Source organism: Thalia democratica, unplaced genomic scaffold, assembly GCF_965202585.1.
Source record: "Thalia democratica unplaced genomic scaffold, ktThaDemo2.hap1.1 HAP1_SCAFFOLD_168, whole genome shotgun sequence".
Classification (NCBI taxonomy): domain Eukaryota; kingdom Metazoa; phylum Chordata; class Thaliacea; order Salpida; family Salpidae; genus Thalia; species Thalia democratica.
This window is the reverse complement of record NW_028139302.1, coordinates 25,121-48,940: the sequence shown is the minus strand read 5'-3', so window position 1 is coordinate 48,940 and position 23,820 is coordinate 25,121. Positions and strand designations below refer to the sequence as shown.

General features: G+C 33.0%; 8 protein-coding genes across 8 annotated transcripts; all 8 read left to right on the top strand.

Annotated features, from left to right (window-relative positions):
• The first annotated feature begins 368 nt into the window (after positions 1 to 368).
• On the top strand, positions 369 to 1,061 carry LOC145845761 (serine/threonine-protein kinase VRK1-like). The gene has a single exon (XM_082952827.1). It carries the CDS (start codon positions 369 to 371, stop codon positions 1,059 to 1,061), a length of 693 nt encoding a protein of 230 aa, XP_082808953.1.
• Positions 1,062 to 1,841: 780 nt separating this feature from the next.
• On the top strand, positions 1,842 to 2,534 carry LOC145845760 (serine/threonine-protein kinase VRK1-like). Its single transcript, XM_082952826.1, has one exon. It carries the CDS (start codon positions 1,842 to 1,844, stop codon positions 2,532 to 2,534), a length of 693 nt encoding a protein of 230 aa, XP_082808952.1.
• Positions 2,535 to 3,314: 780 nt separating this feature from the next.
• On the top strand, positions 3,315 to 4,007 carry LOC145845759 (serine/threonine-protein kinase VRK1-like). Its single transcript, XM_082952825.1, has one exon. It carries the CDS (start codon positions 3,315 to 3,317, stop codon positions 4,005 to 4,007), a length of 693 nt encoding a protein of 230 aa, XP_082808951.1.
• A 780-nt stretch (positions 4,008 to 4,787) lies between these two features.
• Positions 4,788 to 5,480, top strand: LOC145845758 (serine/threonine-protein kinase VRK1-like). The gene has a single exon (XM_082952823.1). It carries the CDS (start codon positions 4,788 to 4,790, stop codon positions 5,478 to 5,480), a length of 693 nt encoding a protein of 230 aa, XP_082808949.1.
• A 780-nt stretch (positions 5,481 to 6,260) lies between these two features.
• LOC145845757 (serine/threonine-protein kinase VRK1-like) lies at positions 6,261 to 6,953 on the top strand. Its single transcript, XM_082952822.1, has one exon. The coding sequence runs from the start codon at positions 6,261 to 6,263 to the stop codon at positions 6,951 to 6,953; it is 693 nt and encodes a 230-aa protein (XP_082808948.1).
• A 780-nt stretch (positions 6,954 to 7,733) lies between these two features.
• On the top strand, positions 7,734 to 8,426 carry LOC145845756 (serine/threonine-protein kinase VRK1-like). Its single transcript, XM_082952821.1, has one exon. The coding sequence runs from the start codon at positions 7,734 to 7,736 to the stop codon at positions 8,424 to 8,426; it is 693 nt and encodes a 230-aa protein (XP_082808947.1).
• A 780-nt stretch (positions 8,427 to 9,206) lies between these two features.
• Positions 9,207 to 9,899, top strand: LOC145845754 (serine/threonine-protein kinase VRK1-like). The gene has a single exon (XM_082952820.1). It carries the CDS (start codon positions 9,207 to 9,209, stop codon positions 9,897 to 9,899), a length of 693 nt encoding a protein of 230 aa, XP_082808946.1.
• Positions 9,900 to 10,679: 780 nt separating this feature from the next.
• Positions 10,680 to 11,372, top strand: LOC145845753 (serine/threonine-protein kinase VRK1-like). Its single transcript, XM_082952819.1, has one exon. It carries the CDS (start codon positions 10,680 to 10,682, stop codon positions 11,370 to 11,372), a length of 693 nt encoding a protein of 230 aa, XP_082808945.1.
• Positions 11,373 to 23,820: the final 12,448 nt, after the last annotated feature.

The window sequence follows — 23,820 nt, the reverse complement described above, 5'->3', positions numbered from 1 at the left end:
ATCCTCTTTTATTTGGAAAAAATTTGGTCCACAGGCATGTGCATAGAATCATACAATTTTATGTTGAAAAAATTTGCATAATTTTGTATAGCTTGCGTTGACAACACTAAACATTCGACTTGTGAAAATTCGACGAAGTTGCTGTTATCAAGTTCTTAAATAACATATTTTAACTAGTATTTAGAAAGTAAAATATATGCACACTTATCTTTATATAATAGATAGCGATAGCTATTCTCAATAAAATGTTTCTTTCTGAGTTTAAAATTAATTGTTAATTAAAATTTGATATTCAATTACAGCAATATAATTCACTAAATAATTTTAAGTTTTTTAATTTTTTAAAGATAATAATCTATAATAAATCTATGTTTCAAAACGATGAAAAACACTTAGCACCACGAAACTCCGACGAAGAAACCAGCAAAACGTCGAAAGAAGATTCAGAAAAAGAATCGGAAAAACCAATTTTGTTTGACAGAGAAGATTTAGTAGTGAAAGAGTTGTTAGAAGAAGGAGGGTGCGGCTGTGTGTACAACGCCACTTTTAAAAACAAACCTGTCGTGGTCAAGACTTCATCAGCTGAAAGCAAAGACAAATACATTTTGCGGGAGTACGAGTTCCTGAAAATTCTCCAACAGGAAAACGTTCGCGGCATTCCAAAGATCGGTCCGAGCTTTGTTCATGAGGAAAGGCAGAGTTTCGTTTTTGAAAAACTCGGAAAGGACCTGTTTGATAAAAGAGAAGAGACGAGAAAGGACAAGTTTTCGTTGAAGACCACGGTGAAGGTAGCCTTGCAAGTGTTGAAAATACTGAATCACGTCCACAGCTGTGGCATCGTTCACAACGACATCAAATCTGAGAACCTCATGACAGGATTATTCGATCAAAACACGATCTACCTGATTGATTTCGGGTATTCAACATTCTACGTGAAAGACGGAGAGCACGTTAGAGACGAGCACAGCGGTGAATCGCGCAGTGAACAGCCTGAAACTGAGAAATCGGAGCCGAAATTTGATGATATGCGGACAGAAAATGAAAAATCAAAGAAGTTGTAAAAACTGTGAAATTATAAAATGAAAGGTTGACTGAAAATTTACACAATAACAGTTTAAAAGAGTTTTATTAAGAATCAGCCTGGTTGGATGGGCCAGTTTAAAAAATGGTCAAACTAGCACGTCAGCGTGATATTTTCAATTTTTCAACCAAACCCAAAAACATGCTAGAAAGCAGGCCATGGCCAACATGAGCAATAATTGTGTATTTTTAGTTCATTTAAATGTTCAAAAATTGTTTTATTAAGCATTTTATAGTGCATTTTCCACTTAAAAGTGCAAAAAAATGAATTTTCACTAATTTTCTTAGTTTTTGCTTGTTTTTCACAATTCTTTCACTTAAACATGTTGAAAAACAAGCTATTTGTTGCTTCAAGTCATTTAAAAGTGATGTTTCAATGTATTCATACAGTTAATCCTCTTTTATTTGGAAAAAATTTGGTCCACAGGCATGTGCATAGAATCATACAATTTTATGTTGAAAAAATTTGCATAATTTTGTATAGCTTGCGTTGACAACACTAAACATTCGACTTGTGAAAATTCGACGAAGTTGCTGTTATCAAGTTCTTAAATAACATATTTTAACTAGTATTTAGAAAGTAAAATATATGCACACTTATCTTTATATAATAGATAGCGATAGCTATTCTCAATAAAATGTTTCTTTCTGAGTTTAAAATTAATTGTTAATTAAAATTTGATATTCAATTACAGCAATATAATTCACTAAATAATTTTAAGTTTTTTAATTTTTTAAAGATAATAATCTATAATAAATCTATGTTTCAAAACGATGAAAAACACTTAGCACCACGAAACTCCGACGAAGAAACCAGCAAAACGTCGAAAGAAGATTCAGAAAAAGAATCGGAAAAACCAATTTTGTTTGACAGAGAAGATTTAGTAGTGAAAGAGTTGTTAGAAGAAGGAGGGTGCGGCTGTGTGTACAACGCCACTTTTAAAAACAAACCTGTCGTGGTCAAGACTTCATCAGCTGAAAGCAAAGACAAATACATTTTGCGGGAGTACGAGTTCCTGAAAATTCTCCAACAGGAAAACGTTCGCGGCATTCCAAAGATCGGTCCGAGCTTTGTTCATGAGGAAAGGCAGAGTTTCGTTTTTGAAAAACTCGGAAAGGACCTGTTTGATAAAAGAGAAGAGACGAGAAAGGACAAGTTTTCGTTGAAGACCACGGTGAAGGTAGCCTTGCAAGTGTTGAAAATACTGAATCACGTCCACAGCTGTGGCATCGTTCACAACGACATCAAATCTGAGAACCTCATGACAGGATTATTCGATCAAAACACGATCTACCTGATTGATTTCGGGTATTCAACATTCTACGTGAAAGACGGAGAGCACGTTAGAGACGAGCACAGCGGTGAATCGCGCAGTGAACAGCCTGAAACTGAGAAATCGGAGCCGAAATTTGATGATATGCGGACAGAAAATGAAAAATCAAAGAAGTTGTAAAAACTGTGAAATTATAAAATGAAAGGTTGACTGAAAATTTACACAATAACAGTTTAAAAGAGTTTTATTAAGAATCAGCCTGGTTGGATGGGCCAGTTTAAAAAATGGTCAAACTAGCACGTCAGCGTGATATTTTCAATTTTTCAACCAAACCCAAAAACATGCTAGAAAGCAGGCCATGGCCAACATGAGCAATAATTGTGTATTTTTAGTTCATTTAAATGTTCAAAAATTGTTTTATTAAGCATTTTATAGTGCATTTTCCACTTAAAAGTGCAAAAAAATGAATTTTCACTAATTTTCTTAGTTTTTGCTTGTTTTTCACAATTCTTTCACTTAAACATGTTGAAAAACAAGCTATTTGTTGCTTCAAGTCATTTAAAAGTGATGTTTCAATGTATTCATACAGTTAATCCTCTTTTATTTGGAAAAAATTTGGTCCACAGGCATGTGCATAGAATCATACAATTTTATGTTGAAAAAATTTGCATAATTTTGTATAGCTTGCGTTGACAACACTAAACATTCGACTTGTGAAAATTCGACGAAGTTGCTGTTATCAAGTTCTTAAATAACATATTTTAACTAGTATTTAGAAAGTAAAATATATGCACACTTATCTTTATATAATAGATAGCGATAGCTATTCTCAATAAAATGTTTCTTTCTGAGTTTAAAATTAATTGTTAATTAAAATTTGATATTCAATTACAGCAATATAATTCACTAAATAATTTTAAGTTTTTTAATTTTTTAAAGATAATAATCTATAATAAATCTATGTTTCAAAACGATGAAAAACACTTAGCACCACGAAACTCCGACGAAGAAACCAGCAAAACGTCGAAAGAAGATTCAGAAAAAGAATCGGAAAAACCAATTTTGTTTGACAGAGAAGATTTAGTAGTGAAAGAGTTGTTAGAAGAAGGAGGGTGCGGCTGTGTGTACAACGCCACTTTTAAAAACAAACCTGTCGTGGTCAAGACTTCATCAGCTGAAAGCAAAGACAAATACATTTTGCGGGAGTACGAGTTCCTGAAAATTCTCCAACAGGAAAACGTTCGCGGCATTCCAAAGATCGGTCCGAGCTTTGTTCATGAGGAAAGGCAGAGTTTCGTTTTTGAAAAACTCGGAAAGGACCTGTTTGATAAAAGAGAAGAGACGAGAAAGGACAAGTTTTCGTTGAAGACCACGGTGAAGGTAGCCTTGCAAGTGTTGAAAATACTGAATCACGTCCACAGCTGTGGCATCGTTCACAACGACATCAAATCTGAGAACCTCATGACAGGATTATTCGATCAAAACACGATCTACCTGATTGATTTCGGGTATTCAACATTCTACGTGAAAGACGGAGAGCACGTTAGAGACGAGCACAGCGGTGAATCGCGCAGTGAACAGCCTGAAACTGAGAAATCGGAGCCGAAATTTGATGATATGCGGACAGAAAATGAAAAATCAAAGAAGTTGTAAAAACTGTGAAATTATAAAATGAAAGGTTGACTGAAAATTTACACAATAACAGTTTAAAAGAGTTTTATTAAGAATCAGCCTGGTTGGATGGGCCAGTTTAAAAAATGGTCAAACTAGCACGTCAGCGTGATATTTTCAATTTTTCAACCAAACCCAAAAACATGCTAGAAAGCAGGCCATGGCCAACATGAGCAATAATTGTGTATTTTTAGTTCATTTAAATGTTCAAAAATTGTTTTATTAAGCATTTTATAGTGCATTTTCCACTTAAAAGTGCAAAAAAATGAATTTTCACTAATTTTCTTAGTTTTTGCTTGTTTTTCACAATTCTTTCACTTAAACATGTTGAAAAACAAGCTATTTGTTGCTTCAAGTCATTTAAAAGTGATGTTTCAATGTATTCATACAGTTAATCCTCTTTTATTTGGAAAAAATTTGGTCCACAGGCATGTGCATAGAATCATACAATTTTATGTTGAAAAAATTTGCATAATTTTGTATAGCTTGCGTTGACAACACTAAACATTCGACTTGTGAAAATTCGACGAAGTTGCTGTTATCAAGTTCTTAAATAACATATTTTAACTAGTATTTAGAAAGTAAAATATATGCACACTTATCTTTATATAATAGATAGCGATAGCTATTCTCAATAAAATGTTTCTTTCTGAGTTTAAAATTAATTGTTAATTAAAATTTGATATTCAATTACAGCAATATAATTCACTAAATAATTTTAAGTTTTTTAATTTTTTAAAGATAATAATCTATAATAAATCTATGTTTCAAAACGATGAAAAACACTTAGCACCACGAAACTCCGACGAAGAAACCAGCAAAACGTCGAAAGAAGATTCAGAAAAAGAATCGGAAAAACCAATTTTGTTTGACAGAGAAGATTTAGTAGTGAAAGAGTTGTTAGAAGAAGGAGGGTGCGGCTGTGTGTACAACGCCACTTTTAAAAACAAACCTGTCGTGGTCAAGACTTCATCAGCTGAAAGCAAAGACAAATACATTTTGCGGGAGTACGAGTTCCTGAAAATTCTCCAACAGGAAAACGTTCGCGGCATTCCAAAGATCGGTCCGAGCTTTGTTCATGAGGAAAGGCAGAGTTTCGTTTTTGAAAAACTCGGAAAGGACCTGTTTGATAAAAGAGAAGAGACGAGAAAGGACAAGTTTTCGTTGAAGACCACGGTGAAGGTAGCCTTGCAAGTGTTGAAAATACTGAATCACGTCCACAGCTGTGGCATCGTTCACAACGACATCAAATCTGAGAACCTCATGACAGGATTATTCGATCAAAACACGATCTACCTGATTGATTTCGGGTATTCAACATTCTACGTGAAAGACGGAGAGCACGTTAGAGACGAGCACAGCGGTGAATCGCGCAGTGAACAGCCTGAAACTGAGAAATCGGAGCCGAAATTTGATGATATGCGGACAGAAAATGAAAAATCAAAGAAGTTGTAAAAACTGTGAAATTATAAAATGAAAGGTTGACTGAAAATTTACACAATAACAGTTTAAAAGAGTTTTATTAAGAATCAGCCTGGTTGGATGGGCCAGTTTAAAAAATGGTCAAACTAGCACGTCAGCGTGATATTTTCAATTTTTCAACCAAACCCAAAAACATGCTAGAAAGCAGGCCATGGCCAACATGAGCAATAATTGTGTATTTTTAGTTCATTTAAATGTTCAAAAATTGTTTTATTAAGCATTTTATAGTGCATTTTCCACTTAAAAGTGCAAAAAAATGAATTTTCACTAATTTTCTTAGTTTTTGCTTGTTTTTCACAATTCTTTCACTTAAACATGTTGAAAAACAAGCTATTTGTTGCTTCAAGTCATTTAAAAGTGATGTTTCAATGTATTCATACAGTTAATCCTCTTTTATTTGGAAAAAATTTGGTCCACAGGCATGTGCATAGAATCATACAATTTTATGTTGAAAAAATTTGCATAATTTTGTATAGCTTGCGTTGACAACACTAAACATTCGACTTGTGAAAATTCGACGAAGTTGCTGTTATCAAGTTCTTAAATAACATATTTTAACTAGTATTTAGAAAGTAAAATATATGCACACTTATCTTTATATAATAGATAGCGATAGCTATTCTCAATAAAATGTTTCTTTCTGAGTTTAAAATTAATTGTTAATTAAAATTTGATATTCAATTACAGCAATATAATTCACTAAATAATTTTAAGTTTTTTAATTTTTTAAAGATAATAATCTATAATAAATCTATGTTTCAAAACGATGAAAAACACTTAGCACCACGAAACTCCGACGAAGAAACCAGCAAAACGTCGAAAGAAGATTCAGAAAAAGAATCGGAAAAACCAATTTTGTTTGACAGAGAAGATTTAGTAGTGAAAGAGTTGTTAGAAGAAGGAGGGTGCGGCTGTGTGTACAACGCCACTTTTAAAAACAAACCTGTCGTGGTCAAGACTTCATCAGCTGAAAGCAAAGACAAATACATTTTGCGGGAGTACGAGTTCCTGAAAATTCTCCAACAGGAAAACGTTCGCGGCATTCCAAAGATCGGTCCGAGCTTTGTTCATGAGGAAAGGCAGAGTTTCGTTTTTGAAAAACTCGGAAAGGACCTGTTTGATAAAAGAGAAGAGACGAGAAAGGACAAGTTTTCGTTGAAGACCACGGTGAAGGTAGCCTTGCAAGTGTTGAAAATACTGAATCACGTCCACAGCTGTGGCATCGTTCACAACGACATCAAATCTGAGAACCTCATGACAGGATTATTCGATCAAAACACGATCTACCTGATTGATTTCGGGTATTCAACATTCTACGTGAAAGACGGAGAGCACGTTAGAGACGAGCACAGCGGTGAATCGCGCAGTGAACAGCCTGAAACTGAGAAATCGGAGCCGAAATTTGATGATATGCGGACAGAAAATGAAAAATCAAAGAAGTTGTAAAAACTGTGAAATTATAAAATGAAAGGTTGACTGAAAATTTACACAATAACAGTTTAAAAGAGTTTTATTAAGAATCAGCCTGGTTGGATGGGCCAGTTTAAAAAATGGTCAAACTAGCACGTCAGCGTGATATTTTCAATTTTTCAACCAAACCCAAAAACATGCTAGAAAGCAGGCCATGGCCAACATGAGCAATAATTGTGTATTTTTAGTTCATTTAAATGTTCAAAAATTGTTTTATTAAGCATTTTATAGTGCATTTTCCACTTAAAAGTGCAAAAAAATGAATTTTCACTAATTTTCTTAGTTTTTGCTTGTTTTTCACAATTCTTTCACTTAAACATGTTGAAAAACAAGCTATTTGTTGCTTCAAGTCATTTAAAAGTGATGTTTCAATGTATTCATACAGTTAATCCTCTTTTATTTGGAAAAAATTTGGTCCACAGGCATGTGCATAGAATCATACAATTTTATGTTGAAAAAATTTGCATAATTTTGTATAGCTTGCGTTGACAACACTAAACATTCGACTTGTGAAAATTCGACGAAGTTGCTGTTATCAAGTTCTTAAATAACATATTTTAACTAGTATTTAGAAAGTAAAATATATGCACACTTATCTTTATATAATAGATAGCGATAGCTATTCTCAATAAAATGTTTCTTTCTGAGTTTAAAATTAATTGTTAATTAAAATTTGATATTCAATTACAGCAATATAATTCACTAAATAATTTTAAGTTTTTTAATTTTTTAAAGATAATAATCTATAATAAATCTATGTTTCAAAACGATGAAAAACACTTAGCACCACGAAACTCCGACGAAGAAACCAGCAAAACGTCGAAAGAAGATTCAGAAAAAGAATCGGAAAAACCAATTTTGTTTGACAGAGAAGATTTAGTAGTGAAAGAGTTGTTAGAAGAAGGAGGGTGCGGCTGTGTGTACAACGCCACTTTTAAAAACAAACCTGTCGTGGTCAAGACTTCATCAGCTGAAAGCAAAGACAAATACATTTTGCGGGAGTACGAGTTCCTGAAAATTCTCCAACAGGAAAACGTTCGCGGCATTCCAAAGATCGGTCCGAGCTTTGTTCATGAGGAAAGGCAGAGTTTCGTTTTTGAAAAACTCGGAAAGGACCTGTTTGATAAAAGAGAAGAGACGAGAAAGGACAAGTTTTCGTTGAAGACCACGGTGAAGGTAGCCTTGCAAGTGTTGAAAATACTGAATCACGTCCACAGCTGTGGCATCGTTCACAACGACATCAAATCTGAGAACCTCATGACAGGATTATTCGATCAAAACACGATCTACCTGATTGATTTCGGGTATTCAACATTCTACGTGAAAGACGGAGAGCACGTTAGAGACGAGCACAGCGGTGAATCGCGCAGTGAACAGCCTGAAACTGAGAAATCGGAGCCGAAATTTGATGATATGCGGACAGAAAATGAAAAATCAAAGAAGTTGTAAAAACTGTGAAATTATAAAATGAAAGGTTGACTGAAAATTTACACAATAACAGTTTAAAAGAGTTTTATTAAGAATCAGCCTGGTTGGATGGGCCAGTTTAAAAAATGGTCAAACTAGCACGTCAGCGTGATATTTTCAATTTTTCAACCAAACCCAAAAACATGCTAGAAAGCAGGCCATGGCCAACATGAGCAATAATTGTGTATTTTTAGTTCATTTAAATGTTCAAAAATTGTTTTATTAAGCATTTTATAGTGCATTTTCCACTTAAAAGTGCAAAAAAATGAATTTTCACTAATTTTCTTAGTTTTTGCTTGTTTTTCACAATTCTTTCACTTAAACATGTTGAAAAACAAGCTATTTGTTGCTTCAAGTCATTTAAAAGTGATGTTTCAATGTATTCATACAGTTAATCCTCTTTTATTTGGAAAAAATTTGGTCCACAGGCATGTGCATAGAATCATACAATTTTATGTTGAAAAAATTTGCATAATTTTGTATAGCTTGCGTTGACAACACTAAACATTCGACTTGTGAAAATTCGACGAAGTTGCTGTTATCAAGTTCTTAAATAACATATTTTAACTAGTATTTAGAAAGTAAAATATATGCACACTTATCTTTATATAATAGATAGCGATAGCTATTCTCAATAAAATGTTTCTTTCTGAGTTTAAAATTAATTGTTAATTAAAATTTGATATTCAATTACAGCAATATAATTCACTAAATAATTTTAAGTTTTTTAATTTTTTAAAGATAATAATCTATAATAAATCTATGTTTCAAAACGATGAAAAACACTTAGCACCACGAAACTCCGACGAAGAAACCAGCAAAACGTCGAAAGAAGATTCAGAAAAAGAATCGGAAAAACCAATTTTGTTTGACAGAGAAGATTTAGTAGTGAAAGAGTTGTTAGAAGAAGGAGGGTGCGGCTGTGTGTACAACGCCACTTTTAAAAACAAACCTGTCGTGGTCAAGACTTCATCAGCTGAAAGCAAAGACAAATACATTTTGCGGGAGTACGAGTTCCTGAAAATTCTCCAACAGGAAAACGTTCGCGGCATTCCAAAGATCGGTCCGAGCTTTGTTCATGAGGAAAGGCAGAGTTTCGTTTTTGAAAAACTCGGAAAGGACCTGTTTGATAAAAGAGAAGAGACGAGAAAGGACAAGTTTTCGTTGAAGACCACGGTGAAGGTAGCCTTGCAAGTGTTGAAAATACTGAATCAAGTCCACAGCTGTGGCATCGTTCACAACGACATCAAATCTGAGAACCTCATGACAGGATTATTCGATCAAAACACGATCTACCTGATTGATTTCGGGTATTCAACATTCTACGTGAAAGACGGAGAGCACGTTAGAGACGAGCACAGCGGTGAATCGCGCAGTGAACAGCCTGAAACTGAGAAATCGGAGCCGAAATTTGATGATATGCGGACAGAAAATGAAAAATCAAAGAAGTTGTAAAAACTGTGAAATTATAAAATGAAAGGTTGACTGAAAATTTACACAATAACAGTTTAAAAGAGTTTTATTAAGAATCAGCCTGGTTGGATGGGCCAGTTTAAAAAATGGTCAAACTAGCACGTCAGCGTGATATTTTCAATTTTTCAACCAAACCCAAAAACATGCTAGAAAGCAGGCCATGGCCAACATGAGCAATAATTGTGTATTTTTAGTTCATTTAAATGTTCAAAAATTGTTTTATTAAGCATTTTATAGTGCATTTTCCACTTAAAAGTGCAAAAAAATGAATTTTCACTAATTTTCTTAGTTTTTGCTTGTTTTTCACAATTCTTTCACTTAAACATGTTGAAAAACAAGCTATTTGTTGCTTCAAGTCATTTAAAAGTGATGTTTCAATGTATTCATACAGTTAATCCTCTTTTATTTGGAAAAAATTTGGTCCACAGGCATGTGCATAGAATCATACAATTTTATGTTGAAAAAATTTGCATAATTTTGTATAGCTTGCGTTGACAACACTAAACATTCGACTTGTGAAAATTCGACGAAGTTGCTGTTATCAAGTTCTTAAATAACATATTTTAACTAGTATTTAGAAAGTAAAATATATGCACACTTATCTTTATATAATAGATAGCGATAGCTATTCTCAATAAAATGTTTCTTTCTGAGTTTAAAATTAATTGTTAATTAAAATTTGATATTCAATTACAGCAATATAATTCACTAAATAATTTTAAGTTTTTTAATTTTTTAAAGATAATAATCTATAATAAATCTATGTTTCAAAACGATGAAAAACACTTAGCACCACGAAACTCCGACGAAGAAACCAGCAAAACGTCGAAAGAAGATTCAGAAAAAGAATCGGAAAAACCAATTTTGTTTGACAGAGAAGATTTAGTAGTGAAAGAGTTGTTAGAAGAAGGAGGGTGCGGCTGTGTGTACAACGCCACTTTTAAAAACAAACCTGTCGTGGTCAAGACTTCATCAGCTGAAAGCAAAGACAAATACATTTTGCGGGAGTACGAGTTCCTGAAAATTCTCCAACAGGAAAACGTTCGCGGCATTCCAAAGATCGGTCCGAGCTTTGTTCATGAGGAAAGGCAGAGTTTCGTTTTTGAAAAACTCGGAAAGGACCTGTTTGATAAAAGAGAAGAGACGAGAAAGGACAAGTTTTCGTTGAAGACCACGGTGAAGGTAGCCTTGCAAGTGTTGAAAATACTGAATCACGTCCACAGCTGTGGCATCGTTCACAACGACATCAAATCTGAGAACCTCATGACAGGATTATTCGATCAAAACACGATCTACCTGATTGATTTCGGGTATTCAACATTCTACGTGAAAGACGGAGAGCACGTTAGAGACGAGCACAGCGGTGAATCGCGCAGTGAACAGCCTGAAACTGAGAAATCGGAGCCGAAATTTGATGATATGCGGACAGAAAATGAAAAATCAAAGAAGTTGTAAAAACTGTGAAATTATAAAATGAAAGGTTGACTGAAAATTTACACAATAACAGTTTAAAAGAGTTTTATTAAGAATCAGCCTGGTTGGATGGGCCAGTTTAAAAAATGGTCAAACTAGCACGTCAGCGTGATATTTTCAATTTTTCAACCAAACCCAAAAACATGCTAGAAAGCAGGCCATGGCCAACATGAGCAATAATTGTGTATTTTTAGTTCATTTAAATGTTCAAAAATTGTTTTATTAAGCATTTTATAGTGCATTTTCCACTTAAAAGTGCAAAAAAATGAATTTTCACTAATTTTCTTAGTTTTTGCTTGTTTTTCACAATTCTTTCACTTAAACATGGTGAAAAACAAGCTATTTGTTGCTTCAAGTCATTTAAAAGTGATGTTTCAATGTATTCATACAGTTAATCCTCTTTTATTTGGAAAAAATTTGGTCCACAGGCATGTGCATAGAATCATACAATTTTATGTTGAAAAAATTTGCATAATTTTGTATAGCTTGCGTTGACAACACTAAACATTCGACTTGTGAAAATTCGACGAAGTTGCTGTTATCAAGTTCTTAAATAATATATTTTAACTAGTATTTAGAAAGTAAAATATATGCACACTTATCTTTATATAATAGATAGCGATAGCTATTCTCAATAAAATGTTTCTTTCTGAGTTTAAAATTAATTGTTAATTAAAGTTTGACATTCAATTACAATAGCAATATAATTCACTAAATAATTTTAAGTTTTTTTTTTTAAAGATAATAATCTATAATAAAGCTATGAAACAAAACGAAGAAAAATACTTAGCACCACGAAATTCCGACGAAGAAACCAGCAAAACGTCGGAAGAAGATTCAGAAAAAAAATTGAAAAAACCAATTTTGTTTGACAGAGAAGATTTAGTAGTGAAAGAGTTGTTAGAAGAAGGAGGGTGCGGCTGCGTGTACAACGCCACTTATAAAAACAAACATGTCGTGGTCAAGACTTCGTCAGCTCAAAGCAAAGACAAATACATTTTGCGGGAGTACGAGTTCCTGAAAATTCTCCAACAGGAAAACGTTCGCGGCATTCCGAAGATCGGTCCGAGATTTGTTCATGAGGAAAGGCAGAGTTTTGTTGTCGAAATACTCGGAAAGGACCTGTTTGATAAAAGAGAAGAGACGAGAAAGGACAAGTTTTCGTTGAAGACCACGGTGAAGGTAGCCTTGCAAGTGTTGAAAATACTGAATCACGTTCACAGCTGTGGCATCGTTCACAACGACATCAAATCCGAGAACCTCATGACAGGATTGTTCGATCAAAACACGATCTACCTGATTGACTTCGGGTATTCAACATTCTACGTGAAGGTCGATAGTCGGATTTATTGGAAAAGCTAATGAATTACTAAACTTCTATATTTTAAACTGAAATTTGATGATCTGCGGACAGAAAATGAAAAATTAAGGAAGTTGTAAAAACTGTGAAATTATAAAATGAAAGGTTGACTGAAAATTTACACAATAACAGTTCAAAAGAGTTCTATTAAGAATCAGCCTTGTTTGATGGGCCAGTTTAAAAAATGGTCAAACTAGCACGTCAGCGTGATATTTTCAATTTTTCAACCAAACCCAAAAACATGCTAGAAAGCAGGCCATGGCCAACATGAGCAATAATTGTGTATTTTTAGTACATTTAAATGTTCAAAAATTGTTTTATTAAGCATTTTATAGTGCATTTTCCACTTAAAAGTGCAAAAAAATGAATTTTCACTAATTTTCTTAGTTTTTGCTTGTTTTTCACAATTCTTTCACTTAAACATGGTGAAAAACAAGCTATTTGTTGGTTAAAGTCATTTAAAAGTGATGTTTCAATGTATTCGCACAGTTAATCCTCTTTTATTTGGAAAAAATTTGGTCCACAGGCATGTGCATAGAATCATACAATTTTATGTTGAAAAAATTTGCATAATTTTGTATAGCTTGCGTTGACAACACTAAACATTCGACTTGTGAAAATTCGACGAAGTTGCTGTTATCAAGTTCTTAAATAATATATTTTAACTAGTATTTAGAAAGTAAAATATATGCACACTTATCTTTATATAATAGATAGCGATAGCTATTCTCAATAAAATGTTTCTTTCTGAGTTTAAAATTAATTGTTAATTAAAGTTTGACATTCAATTACAATAGCAATATAATTCACTAAATAATTTTAAGTTTTTTTTTTTAAAGATAATAATCTATAATAAAGCTATGAAACAAAACGAAGAAAAATACTTAGCACCACGAAATTCCGACGAAGAAACCAGCAAAACGTCGGAAGAAGATTCAGAAAAAAAATTGAAAAAACCAATTTTGTTTGACAGAGAAGATTTAGTAGTGAAAGAGTTGTTAGAAGAAGGAGGGTGCGGCTGCGTGTACAACGCCACTTATAAAAACAAACATGTCGTGGTCAAGACTTCGTCAGCTCAAAGCAAAGACAAATACATTTTGCGGGAGTACGAGTTCCTGAAAATTCTCCAACAGGAAAACGTTCGCGGCATTCCGAAGATCGGTCCGAGATTTGTTCATGAGGAAAGGCAGAGTTTTGTTGTCGAAATACTCGGAAAGGACCTGTTTGATAAAAGAGAAGAGACGAGAAAGGACAAGTTTTCGTTGAAGACCACGGTGAAGGTAGCCTTGCAAGTGTTGAAAATACTGAATCACGTTCACAGCTGTGGCATCGTTCACAACGACATCAAATCCGAGAACCTCATGACAGGATTGTTCGATCAAAACACGATCTACCTGATTGACTTCGGGTATTCAACATTCTACGTGAAGGTCGATAGTCGGATTTATTGGAAAAGCTAATGAATTACTAAACTTCTATATTTTAAACTGAAATTTGATGATCTGCGGACAGAAAATGAAAAATTAAGGAAGTTGTAAAAACTGTGAAATTATAAAATGAAAGGTTGACTGAAAATTTACACAATAACAGTTCAAAAGAGTTCTATTAAGAATCAGCCTTGTTTGATGGGCCAGTTTAAAAAATGGTCAAACTAGCACGTCAGCGTGATATTTTCAATTTTTCAACCAAACCCAAAAACATGCTAGAAAGCAGGCCATGGCCAACATGAGCAATAATTGTGTATTTTTAGTACATTTAAATGTTCAAAAATTGTTTTATTAAGCATTTTATAGTGCATTTTCCACTTAAAAGTGCAAAAAAATGAATTTTCACTAATTTTCTTAGTTTTTGCTTGTTTTTCACAATTCTTTCACTTAAACATGGTGAAAAACAAGCTATTTGTTGGTTAAAGTCATTTAAAAGTGATGTTTCAATGTATTCGCACAGTTAATCCTCTTTTATTTGGAAAAAATTTGGTCCACAGGCATGTGCATAGAATCATACAATTTTATGTTGAAAAAATTTGCATAATTTTGTATAGCTTGCGTTGACAACACTAAACATTCGACTTGTGAAAATTCGACGAAGTTGCTGTTATCAAGTTCTTAAATAATATATTTTAACTAGTATTTAGAAAGTAAAATATATGCACACTTATCTTTATATAATAGATAGCGATAGCTATTCTCAATAAAATGTTTCTTTCTGAGTTTAAAATTAATTGTTAATTAAAGTTTGACATTCAATTACAATAGCAATATAATTCACTAAATAATTTTAAGTTTTTTTTTTTAAAGATAATAATCTATAATAAAGCTATGAAACAAAACGAAGAAAAATACTTAGCACCACGAAATTCCGACGAAGAAACCAGCAAAACGTCGGAAGAAGATTCAGAAAAAAAATTGAAAAAACCAATTTTGTTTGACAGAGAAGATTTAGTAGTGAAAGAGTTGTTAGAAGAAGGAGGGTGCGGCTGCGTGTACAACGCCACTTATAAAAACAAACATGTCGTGGTCAAGACTTCGTCAGCTCAAAGCAAAGACAAATACATTTTGCGGGAGTACGAGTTCCTGAAAATTCTCCAACAGGAAAACGTTCGCGGCATTCCGAAGATCGGTCCGAGATTTGTTCATGAGGAAAGGCAGAGTTTTGTTGTCGAAATACTCGGAAAGGACCTGTTTGATAAAAGAGAAGAGACGAGAAAGGACAAGTTTTCGTTGAAGACCACGGTGAAGGTAGCCTTGCAAGTGTTGAAAATACTGAATCACGTTCACAGCTGTGGCATCGTTCACAACGACATCAAATCCGAGAACCTCATGACAGGATTGTTCGATCAAAACACGATCTACCTGATTGACTTCGGGTATTCAACATTCTACGTGAAGGTCGATAGTCGGATTTATTGGAAAAGCTAATGAATTACTAAACTTCTATATTTTAAACTGAAATTTGATGATCTGCGGACAGAAAATGAAAAATTAAGGAAGTTGTAAAAACTGTGAAATTATAAAATGAAAGGTTGACTGAAAATTTACACAATAACAGTTCAAAAGAGTTCTATTAAGAATCAGCCTTGTTTGATGGGCCAGTTTAAAAAATGGTCAAACTAGCACGTCAGCGTGATATTTTCAATTTTTCAACCAAACCCAAAAACATGCTAGAAAGCAGGCCATGGCCAACATGAGCAATAATTGTGTATTTTTAGTACATTTAAATGTTCAAAAATTGTTTTATTAAGCATTTTATAGTGCATTTTCCACTTAAAAGTGCAAAAAAATGAATTTTCACTAATTTTCTTAGTTTTTGCTTGTTTTTCACAATTCTTTCACTTAAACATGGTGAAAAACAAGCTATTTGTTGGTTAAAGTCATTTAAAAGTGATGTTTCAATGTATTCGCACAGTTAATCCTCTTTTATTTGGAAAAAATTTGGTCCACAGGCATGTGCATAGAATCATACAATTTTATGTTGAAAAAATTTGCATAATTTTGTATAGCTTGCGTTGACAACACTAAACATTCGACTTGTGAAAATTCGACGAAGTTGCTGTTATCAAGTTCTTAAATAATATATTTTAACTAGTATTTAGAAAGTAAAATATATGCACACTTATCTTTATATAATAGATAGCGATAGCTATTCTCAATAAAATGTTTCTTTCTGAGTTTAAAATTAATTGTTAATTAAAGTTTGACATTCAATTACAATAGCAATATAATTCACTAAATAATTTTAAGTTTTTTTTTTTAAAGATAATAATCTATAATAAAGCTATGAAACAAAACGAAGAAAAATACTTAGCACCACGAAATTCCGACGAAGAAACCAGCAAAACGTCGGAAGAAGATTCAGAAAAAAAATTGAAAAAACCAATTTTGTTTGACAGAGAAGATTTAGTAGTGAAAGAGTTGTTAGAAGAAGGAGGGTGCGGCTGCGTGTACAACGCCACTTATAAAAACAAACATGTCGTGGTCAAGACTTCGTCAGCTCAAAGCAAAGACAAATACATTTTGCGGGAGTACGAGTTCCTGAAAATTCTCCAACAGGAAAACGTTCGCGGCATTCCGAAGATCGGTCCGAGATTTGTTCATGAGGAAAGGCAGAGTTTTGTTGTCGAAATACTCGGAAAGGACCTGTTTGATAAAAGAGAAGAGACGAGAAAGGACAAGTTTTCGTTGAAGACCACGGTGAAGGTAGCCTTGCAAGTGTTGAAAATACTGAATCACGTTCACAGCTGTGGCATCGTTCACAACGACATCAAATCCGAGAACCTCATGACAGGATTGTTCGATCAAAACACGATCTACCTGATTGACTTCGGGTATTCAACATTCTACGTGAAGGTCGATAGTCGGATTTATTGGAAAAGCTAATGAATTACTAAACTTCTATATTTTAAACTGAAATTTGATGATCTGCGGACAGAAAATGAAAAATTAAGGAAGTTGTAAAAACTGTGAAATTATAAAATGAAAGGTTGACTGAAAATTTACACAATAACAGTTCAAAAGAGTTCTATTAAGAATCAGCCTTGTTTGATGGGCCAGTTTAAAAAATGGTCAAACTAGCACGTCAGCGTGATATTTTCAATTTTTCAACCAAACCCAAAAACATGCTAGAAAGCAGGCCATGGCCAACATGAGCAATAATTGTGTATTTTTAGTACATTTAAATGTTCAAAAATTGTTTTATTAAGCATTTTATAGTGCATTTTCCACTTAAAAGTGCAAAAAAATGAATTTTCACTAATTTTCTTAGTTTTTGCTTGTTTTTCACAATTCTTTCACTTAAACATGGTGAAAAACAAGCTATTTGTTGGTTAAAGTCATTTAAAAGTGATGTTTCAATGTATTCGCACAGTTAATCCTCTTTTATTTGGAAAAAATTTGGTCCACAGGCATGTGCATAGAATCATACAATTTTATGTTGAAAAAATTTGCATAATTTTGTATAGCTTGCGTTGACAACACTAAACATTCGACTTGTGAAAATTCGACGAAGTTGCTGTTATCAAGTTCTTAAATAATATATTTTAACTAGTATTTAGAAAGTAAAATATATGCACACTTATCTTTATATAATAGATAGCGATAGCTATTCTCAATAAAATGTTTCTTTCTGAGTTTAAAATTAATTGTTAATTAAAGTTTGACATTCAATTACAATAGCAATATAATTCACTAAATAATTTTAAGTTTTTTTTTTTTAAAGATAATAATCTATAATAAAGCTATGAAACAAAACGAAGAAAAATACTTAGCACCACGAAATTCCGACGAAGAAACCAGCAAAACGTCGGAAGAAGATTCAGAAAAAAAATTGAAAAAACCAATTTTGTTTGACAGAGAAGATTTAGTAGTGAAAGAGTTGTTAGAAGAAGGAGGGTGCGGCTGCGTGTACAACGCCACTTATAAAAACAAACATGTCGTGGTCAAGACTTCGTCAGCTCAAAGCAAAGACAAATACATTTTGCGGGAGTACGAGTTCCTGAAAATTCTCCAACAGGAAAACGTTCGCGGCATTCCGAAGATCGGTCCGAGATTTGTTCATGAGGAAAGGCAGAGTTTTGTTGTCGAAATACTCGGAAAGGACCTGTTTGATAAAAGAGAAGAGACGAGAAAGGACAAGTTTTCGTTGAAGACCACGGTGAAGGTAGCCTTGCAAGTGTTGAAAATACTGAATCACGTTCACAGCTGTGGCATCGTTCACAACGACATCAAATCCGAGAACCTCATGACAGGATTGTTCGATCAAAACACGATCTACCTGATTGACTTCGGGTATTCAACATTCTACGTGAAGGTCGATAGTCGGATTTATTGGAAAAGCTAATGAATTACTAAACTTCTATATTTTAAACTGAAATTTGATGATCTGCGGACAGAAAATGAAAAATTAAGGAAGTTGTAAAAACTGTGAAATTATAAAATGAAAGGTTGACTGAAAATTTACACAATAACAGTTCAAAAGAGTTCTATTAAGAATCAGCCTTGTTTGATGGGCCAGTTTAAAAAATGGTCAAACTAGCACGTCAGCGTGATATTTTCAATTTTTCAACCAAACCCAAAAACATGCTAGAAAGCAGGCCATGGCCAACATGAGCAATAATTGTGTATTTTTAGTACATTTAAATGTTCAAAAATTGTTTTATTAAGCATTTTATAGTGCATTTTCCACTTAAAAGTGCAAAAAAATGAATTTTCACTAATTTTCTTAGTTTTTGCTTGTTTTTCACAATTCTTTCACTTAAACATGGTGAAAAACAAGCTATTTGTTGGTTAAAGTCATTTAAAAGTGATGTTTCAATGTATTCGCACAGTTAATCCTCTTTTATTTGGAAAAAATTTGGTCCACAGGCATGTGCATAGAATCATACAATTTTATGTTGAAAAAATTTGCATAATTTTGTATAGCTTGCGTTGACAACACTAAACATTCGACTTGTGAAAATTCGACGAAGTTGCTGTTATCAAGTTCTTAAATAATATATTTTAACTAGTATTTAGAAAGTAAAATATATGCACACTTATCTTTATATAATAGATAGCGATAGCTATTCTCAATAAAATGTTTCTTTCTGAGTTTAAAATTAATTGTTAATTAAAGTTTGACATTCAATTACAATAGCAATATAATTCACTAAATAATTTTAAGTTTTTTTTTTTAAAGATAATAATCTATAATAAAGCTATGAAACAAAACGAAGAAAAATACTTAGCACCACGAAATTCCGACGAAGAAACCAGCAAAACGTCGGAAGAAGATTCAGAAAAAAAATTGAAAAAACCAATTTTGTTTGACAGAGAAGATTTAGTAGTGAAAGAGTTGTTAGAAGAAGGAGGGTGCGGCTGCGTGTACAACGCCACTTATAAAAACAAACATGTCGTGGTCAAGACTTCGTCAGCTCAAAGCAAAGACAAATACATTTTGCGGGAGTACGAGTTCCTGAAAATTCTCCAACAGGAAAACGTTCGCGGCATTCCGAAGATCGGTCCGAGATTTGTTCATGAGGAAAGGCAGAGTTTTGTTGTCGAAATACTCGGAAAGGACCTGTTTGATAAAAGAGAAGAGACGAGAAAGGACAAGTTTTCGTTGAAGACCACGGTGAAGGTAGCCTTGCAAGTGTTGAAAATACTGAATCACGTTCACAGCTGTGGCATCGTTCACAACGACATCAAATCCGAGAACCTCATGACAGGATTGTTCGATCAAAACACGATCTACCTGATTGACTTCGGGTATTCAACATTCTACGTGAAGGTCGATAGTCGGATTTATTGGAAAAGCTAATGAATTACTAAACTTCTATATTTTAAACTGAAATTTGATGATCTGCGGACAGAAAATGAAAAATTAAGGAAGTTGTAAAAACTGTGAAATTATAAAATGAAAGGTTGACTGAAAATTTACACAATAACAGTTCAAAAGAGTTCTATTAAGAATCAGCCTTGTTTGATGGGCCAGTTTAAAAAATGGTCAAACTAGCACGTCAGCGTGATATTTTCAATTTTTCAACCAAACCCAAAAACATGCTAGAAAGCAGGCCATGGCCAACATGAGCAATAATTGTGTATTTTTAGTACATTTAAATGTTCAAAAATTGTTTTATTAAGCATTTTATAGTGCATTTTCCACTTAAAAGTGCAAAAAAATGAATTTTCACTAATTTTCTTAGTTTTTGCTTGTTTTTCACAATTCTTTCACTTAAACATGGTGAAAAACAAGCTATTTGTTGGTTAAAGTCATTTAAAAGTGATGTTTCAATGTATTCGCACAGTTAATCCTCTTTTATTTGGAAAAAATTTGGTCCACAGGCATGTGCATAGAATCATACAATTTTATGTTGAAAAAATTTGCATAATTTTGTATAGCTTGCGTTGACAACACTAAACATTCGACTTGTGAAAATTCGACGAAGTTGCTGTTATCAAGTTCTTAAATAATATATTTTAACTAGTATTTAGAAAGTAAAATATATGCACACTTATCTTTATATAATAGATAGCGATAGCTATTCTCAATAAAATGTTTCTTTCTGAGTTTAAAATTAATTGTTAATTAAAGTTTGACATTCAATTACAATAGCAATATAATTCACTAAATAATTTTAAGTTTTTTTTTTTAAAGATAATAATCTATAATAAAGCTATGAAACAAAACGAAGAAAAATACTTAGCACCACGAAATTCCGACGAAGAAACCAGCAAAACGTCGGAAGAAGATTCAGAAAAAAAATTGAAAAAACCAATTTTGTTTGACAGAGAAGATTTAGTAGTGAAAGAGTTGTTAGAAGAAGGAGGGTGCGGCTGCGTGTACAACGCCACTTATAAAAACAAACATGTCGTGGTCAAGACTTCGTCAGCTCAAAGCAAAGACAAATACATTTTGCGGGAGTACGAGTTCCTGAAAATTCTCCAACAGGAAAACGTTCGCGGCATTCCGAAGATCGGTCCGAGATTTGTTCATGAGGAAAGGCAGAGTTTTGTTGTCGAAATACTCGGAAAGGACCTGTTTGATAAAAGAGAAGAGACGAGAAAGGACAAGTTTTCGTTGAAGACCACGGTGAAGGTAGCCTTGCAAGTGTTGAAAATACTGAATCACGTTCACAGCTGTGGCATCGTTCACAACGACATCAAATCCGAGAACCTCATGACAGGATTGTTCGATCAAAACACGATCTACCTGATTGACTTCGGGTATTCAACATTCTACGTGAAGGTCGATAGTCGGATTTATTGGAAAAGCTAATGAATTACTAAACTTCTATATTTTAAACTGAAATTTGATGATCTGCGGACAGAAAATGAAAAATTAAGGAAGTTGTAAAAACTGTGAAATTATAAAATGAAAGGTTGACTGAAAATTTACACAATAACAGTTCAAAAGAGTTCTATTAAGAATCAGCCTTGTTTGATGGGCCAGTTTAAAAAATGGTCAAACTAGCACGTCAGCGTGATATTTTCAATTTTTCAACCAAACCCAAAAACATGCTAGAAAGCAGGCCATGGCCAACATGAGCAATAATTGTGTATTTTTAGTACATTTAAATGTTCAAAAATTGTTTTATTAAGCATTTTATAGTGCATTTTCCACTTAAAAGTGCAAAAAAATGAATTTTCACTAATTTTCTTAGTTTTTGCTTGTTTTTCACAATTCTTTCACTTAAACATGGTGAAAAACAAGCTATTTGTTGGTTAAAGTCATTTAAAAGTGATGTTTCAATGTATTCGCACAGTTAATCCTCTTTTATTTGGAAAAAATTTGGTCCACAGGCATGTGCATAGAATCATACAATTTTATGTTGAAAAAATTTGCATAATTTTGTATAGCTTGCGTTGACAACACTAAACATTCGACTTGTGAAAATTCGACGAAGTTGCTGTTATCAAGTTCTTAAATAATATATTTTAACTAGTATTTAGAAAGTAAAATATATGCACACTTATCTTTATATAATAGATAGCGATAGCTATTCTCAATAAAATGTTTCTTTCTGAGTTTAAAATTAATTGTTAATTAAAGTTTGACATTCAATTACAATAGCAATATAATTCACTAAATAATTTTAAGTTTTTTTTTTTAAAGATAATAATCTATAATAAAGCTATGAAACAAAACGAAGAAAAATACTTAGCACCACGAAATTCCGACGAAGAAACCAGCAAAACGTCGGAAGAAGATTCAGAAAAAAAATTGAAAAAACCAATTTTGTTTGACAGAGAAGATTTAGTAGTGAAAGAGTTGTTAGAAGAAGGAGGGTGCGGCTGCGTGTACAACGCCACTTATAAAAACAAACATGTCGTGGTCAAGACTTCGTCAGCTCAAAGCAAAGACAAATACATTTTGCGGGAGTACGAGTTCCTGAAAATTCTCCAACAGGAAAACGTTCGCGGCATTCCGAAGATCGGTCCGAGATTTGTTCATGAGGAAAGGCAGAGTTTTGTTGTCGAAATACTCGGAAAGGACCTGTTTGATAAAAGAGAAGAGACGAGAAAGGACAAGTTTTCGTTGAAGACCACGGTGAAGGTAGCCTTGCAAGTGTTGAAAATACTGAATCACGTTCACAGCTGTGGCATCGTTCACAACGACATCAAATCCGAGAACCTCATGACAGGATTGTTCGATCAAAACACGATCTACCTGATTGACTTCGGGTATTCAACATTCTACGTGAAGGTCGATAGTCGGATTTATTGGAAAAGCTAATGAATTACTAAACTTCTATATTTTAAACTGAAATTTGATGATCTGCGGACAGAAAATGAAAAATTAAGGAAGTTGTAAAAACTGTGAAATTATAAAATGAAAGGTTGACTGAAAATTTACACAATAACAGTTCAAAAGAGTTCTATTAAGAATCAGCCTTGTTTGATGGGCCAGTTTAAAAAATGGTCAAACTAGCACGTCAGCGTGATATTTTCAATTTTTCAACCAAACCCAAAAACATGCTAGAAAGCAGGCCATGGCCAACATGAGCAATAATTGTGTATTTTTAGTACATTTAAATGTTCAAAAATTGTTTTATTAAGCATTTTATAGTGCATTTTCCACTTAAAAGTGCAAAAAAATGAATTTTCACTAATTTTCTTAGTTTTTGCTTGTTTTTCACAATTCTTTCACTTAAACATGGTGAAAAACAAGCTATTTGTTGGTTAAAGTCATTTAAAAGTGATGTTTCAATGTATTCGCACAGTTAATCCTCTTTTATTTGGAAAAAATTTGGTCCACAGGCATGTGCATAGAATCATACAATTTTATGTTGAAAAAATTTGCATAATTTTGTATAGCTTGCGTTGACAACACTAAACATTCGACTTGTGAAAATTCGACGAAGTTGCTGTTATCAAGTTCTTAAATAATATATTTTAACTAGTATTTAGAAAGTAAAATATATGCACACTTATCTTTATATAATAGATAGCGATAGCTATTCTCAATAAAATGTTTCTTTCTGAGTTTAAAATTAATTGTTAATTAAAGTTTGACATTCAATTACAATAGCAATATAATTCACTAAATAATTTTAAGTTTTTTTTTTTAAAGATAATAATCTATAATAAAGCTATG

Excerpts from the sequence above, each read along its gene's own strand:
- LOC145845760 (XM_082952826.1), top strand. The coding sequence starts at position 1,842 with ATGTTTCAAAACGATGAAAAACACTTAGCACCACGAAACTCCGACGAA.
- LOC145845761 (XM_082952827.1), top strand. The coding sequence starts at position 369 with ATGTTTCAAAACGATGAAAAACACTTAGCACCACGAAACTCCGACGAA.
- LOC145845757 (XM_082952822.1), top strand. The coding sequence starts at position 6,261 with ATGTTTCAAAACGATGAAAAACACTTAGCACCACGAAACTCCGACGAA.
- LOC145845758 (XM_082952823.1), top strand. The coding sequence starts at position 4,788 with ATGTTTCAAAACGATGAAAAACACTTAGCACCACGAAACTCCGACGAA.
- LOC145845754 (XM_082952820.1), top strand. The coding sequence starts at position 9,207 with ATGTTTCAAAACGATGAAAAACACTTAGCACCACGAAACTCCGACGAA.
- LOC145845759 (XM_082952825.1), top strand. The coding sequence starts at position 3,315 with ATGTTTCAAAACGATGAAAAACACTTAGCACCACGAAACTCCGACGAA.
- LOC145845753 (XM_082952819.1), top strand. The coding sequence starts at position 10,680 with ATGTTTCAAAACGATGAAAAACACTTAGCACCACGAAACTCCGACGAA.
- LOC145845756 (XM_082952821.1), top strand. The coding sequence starts at position 7,734 with ATGTTTCAAAACGATGAAAAACACTTAGCACCACGAAACTCCGACGAA.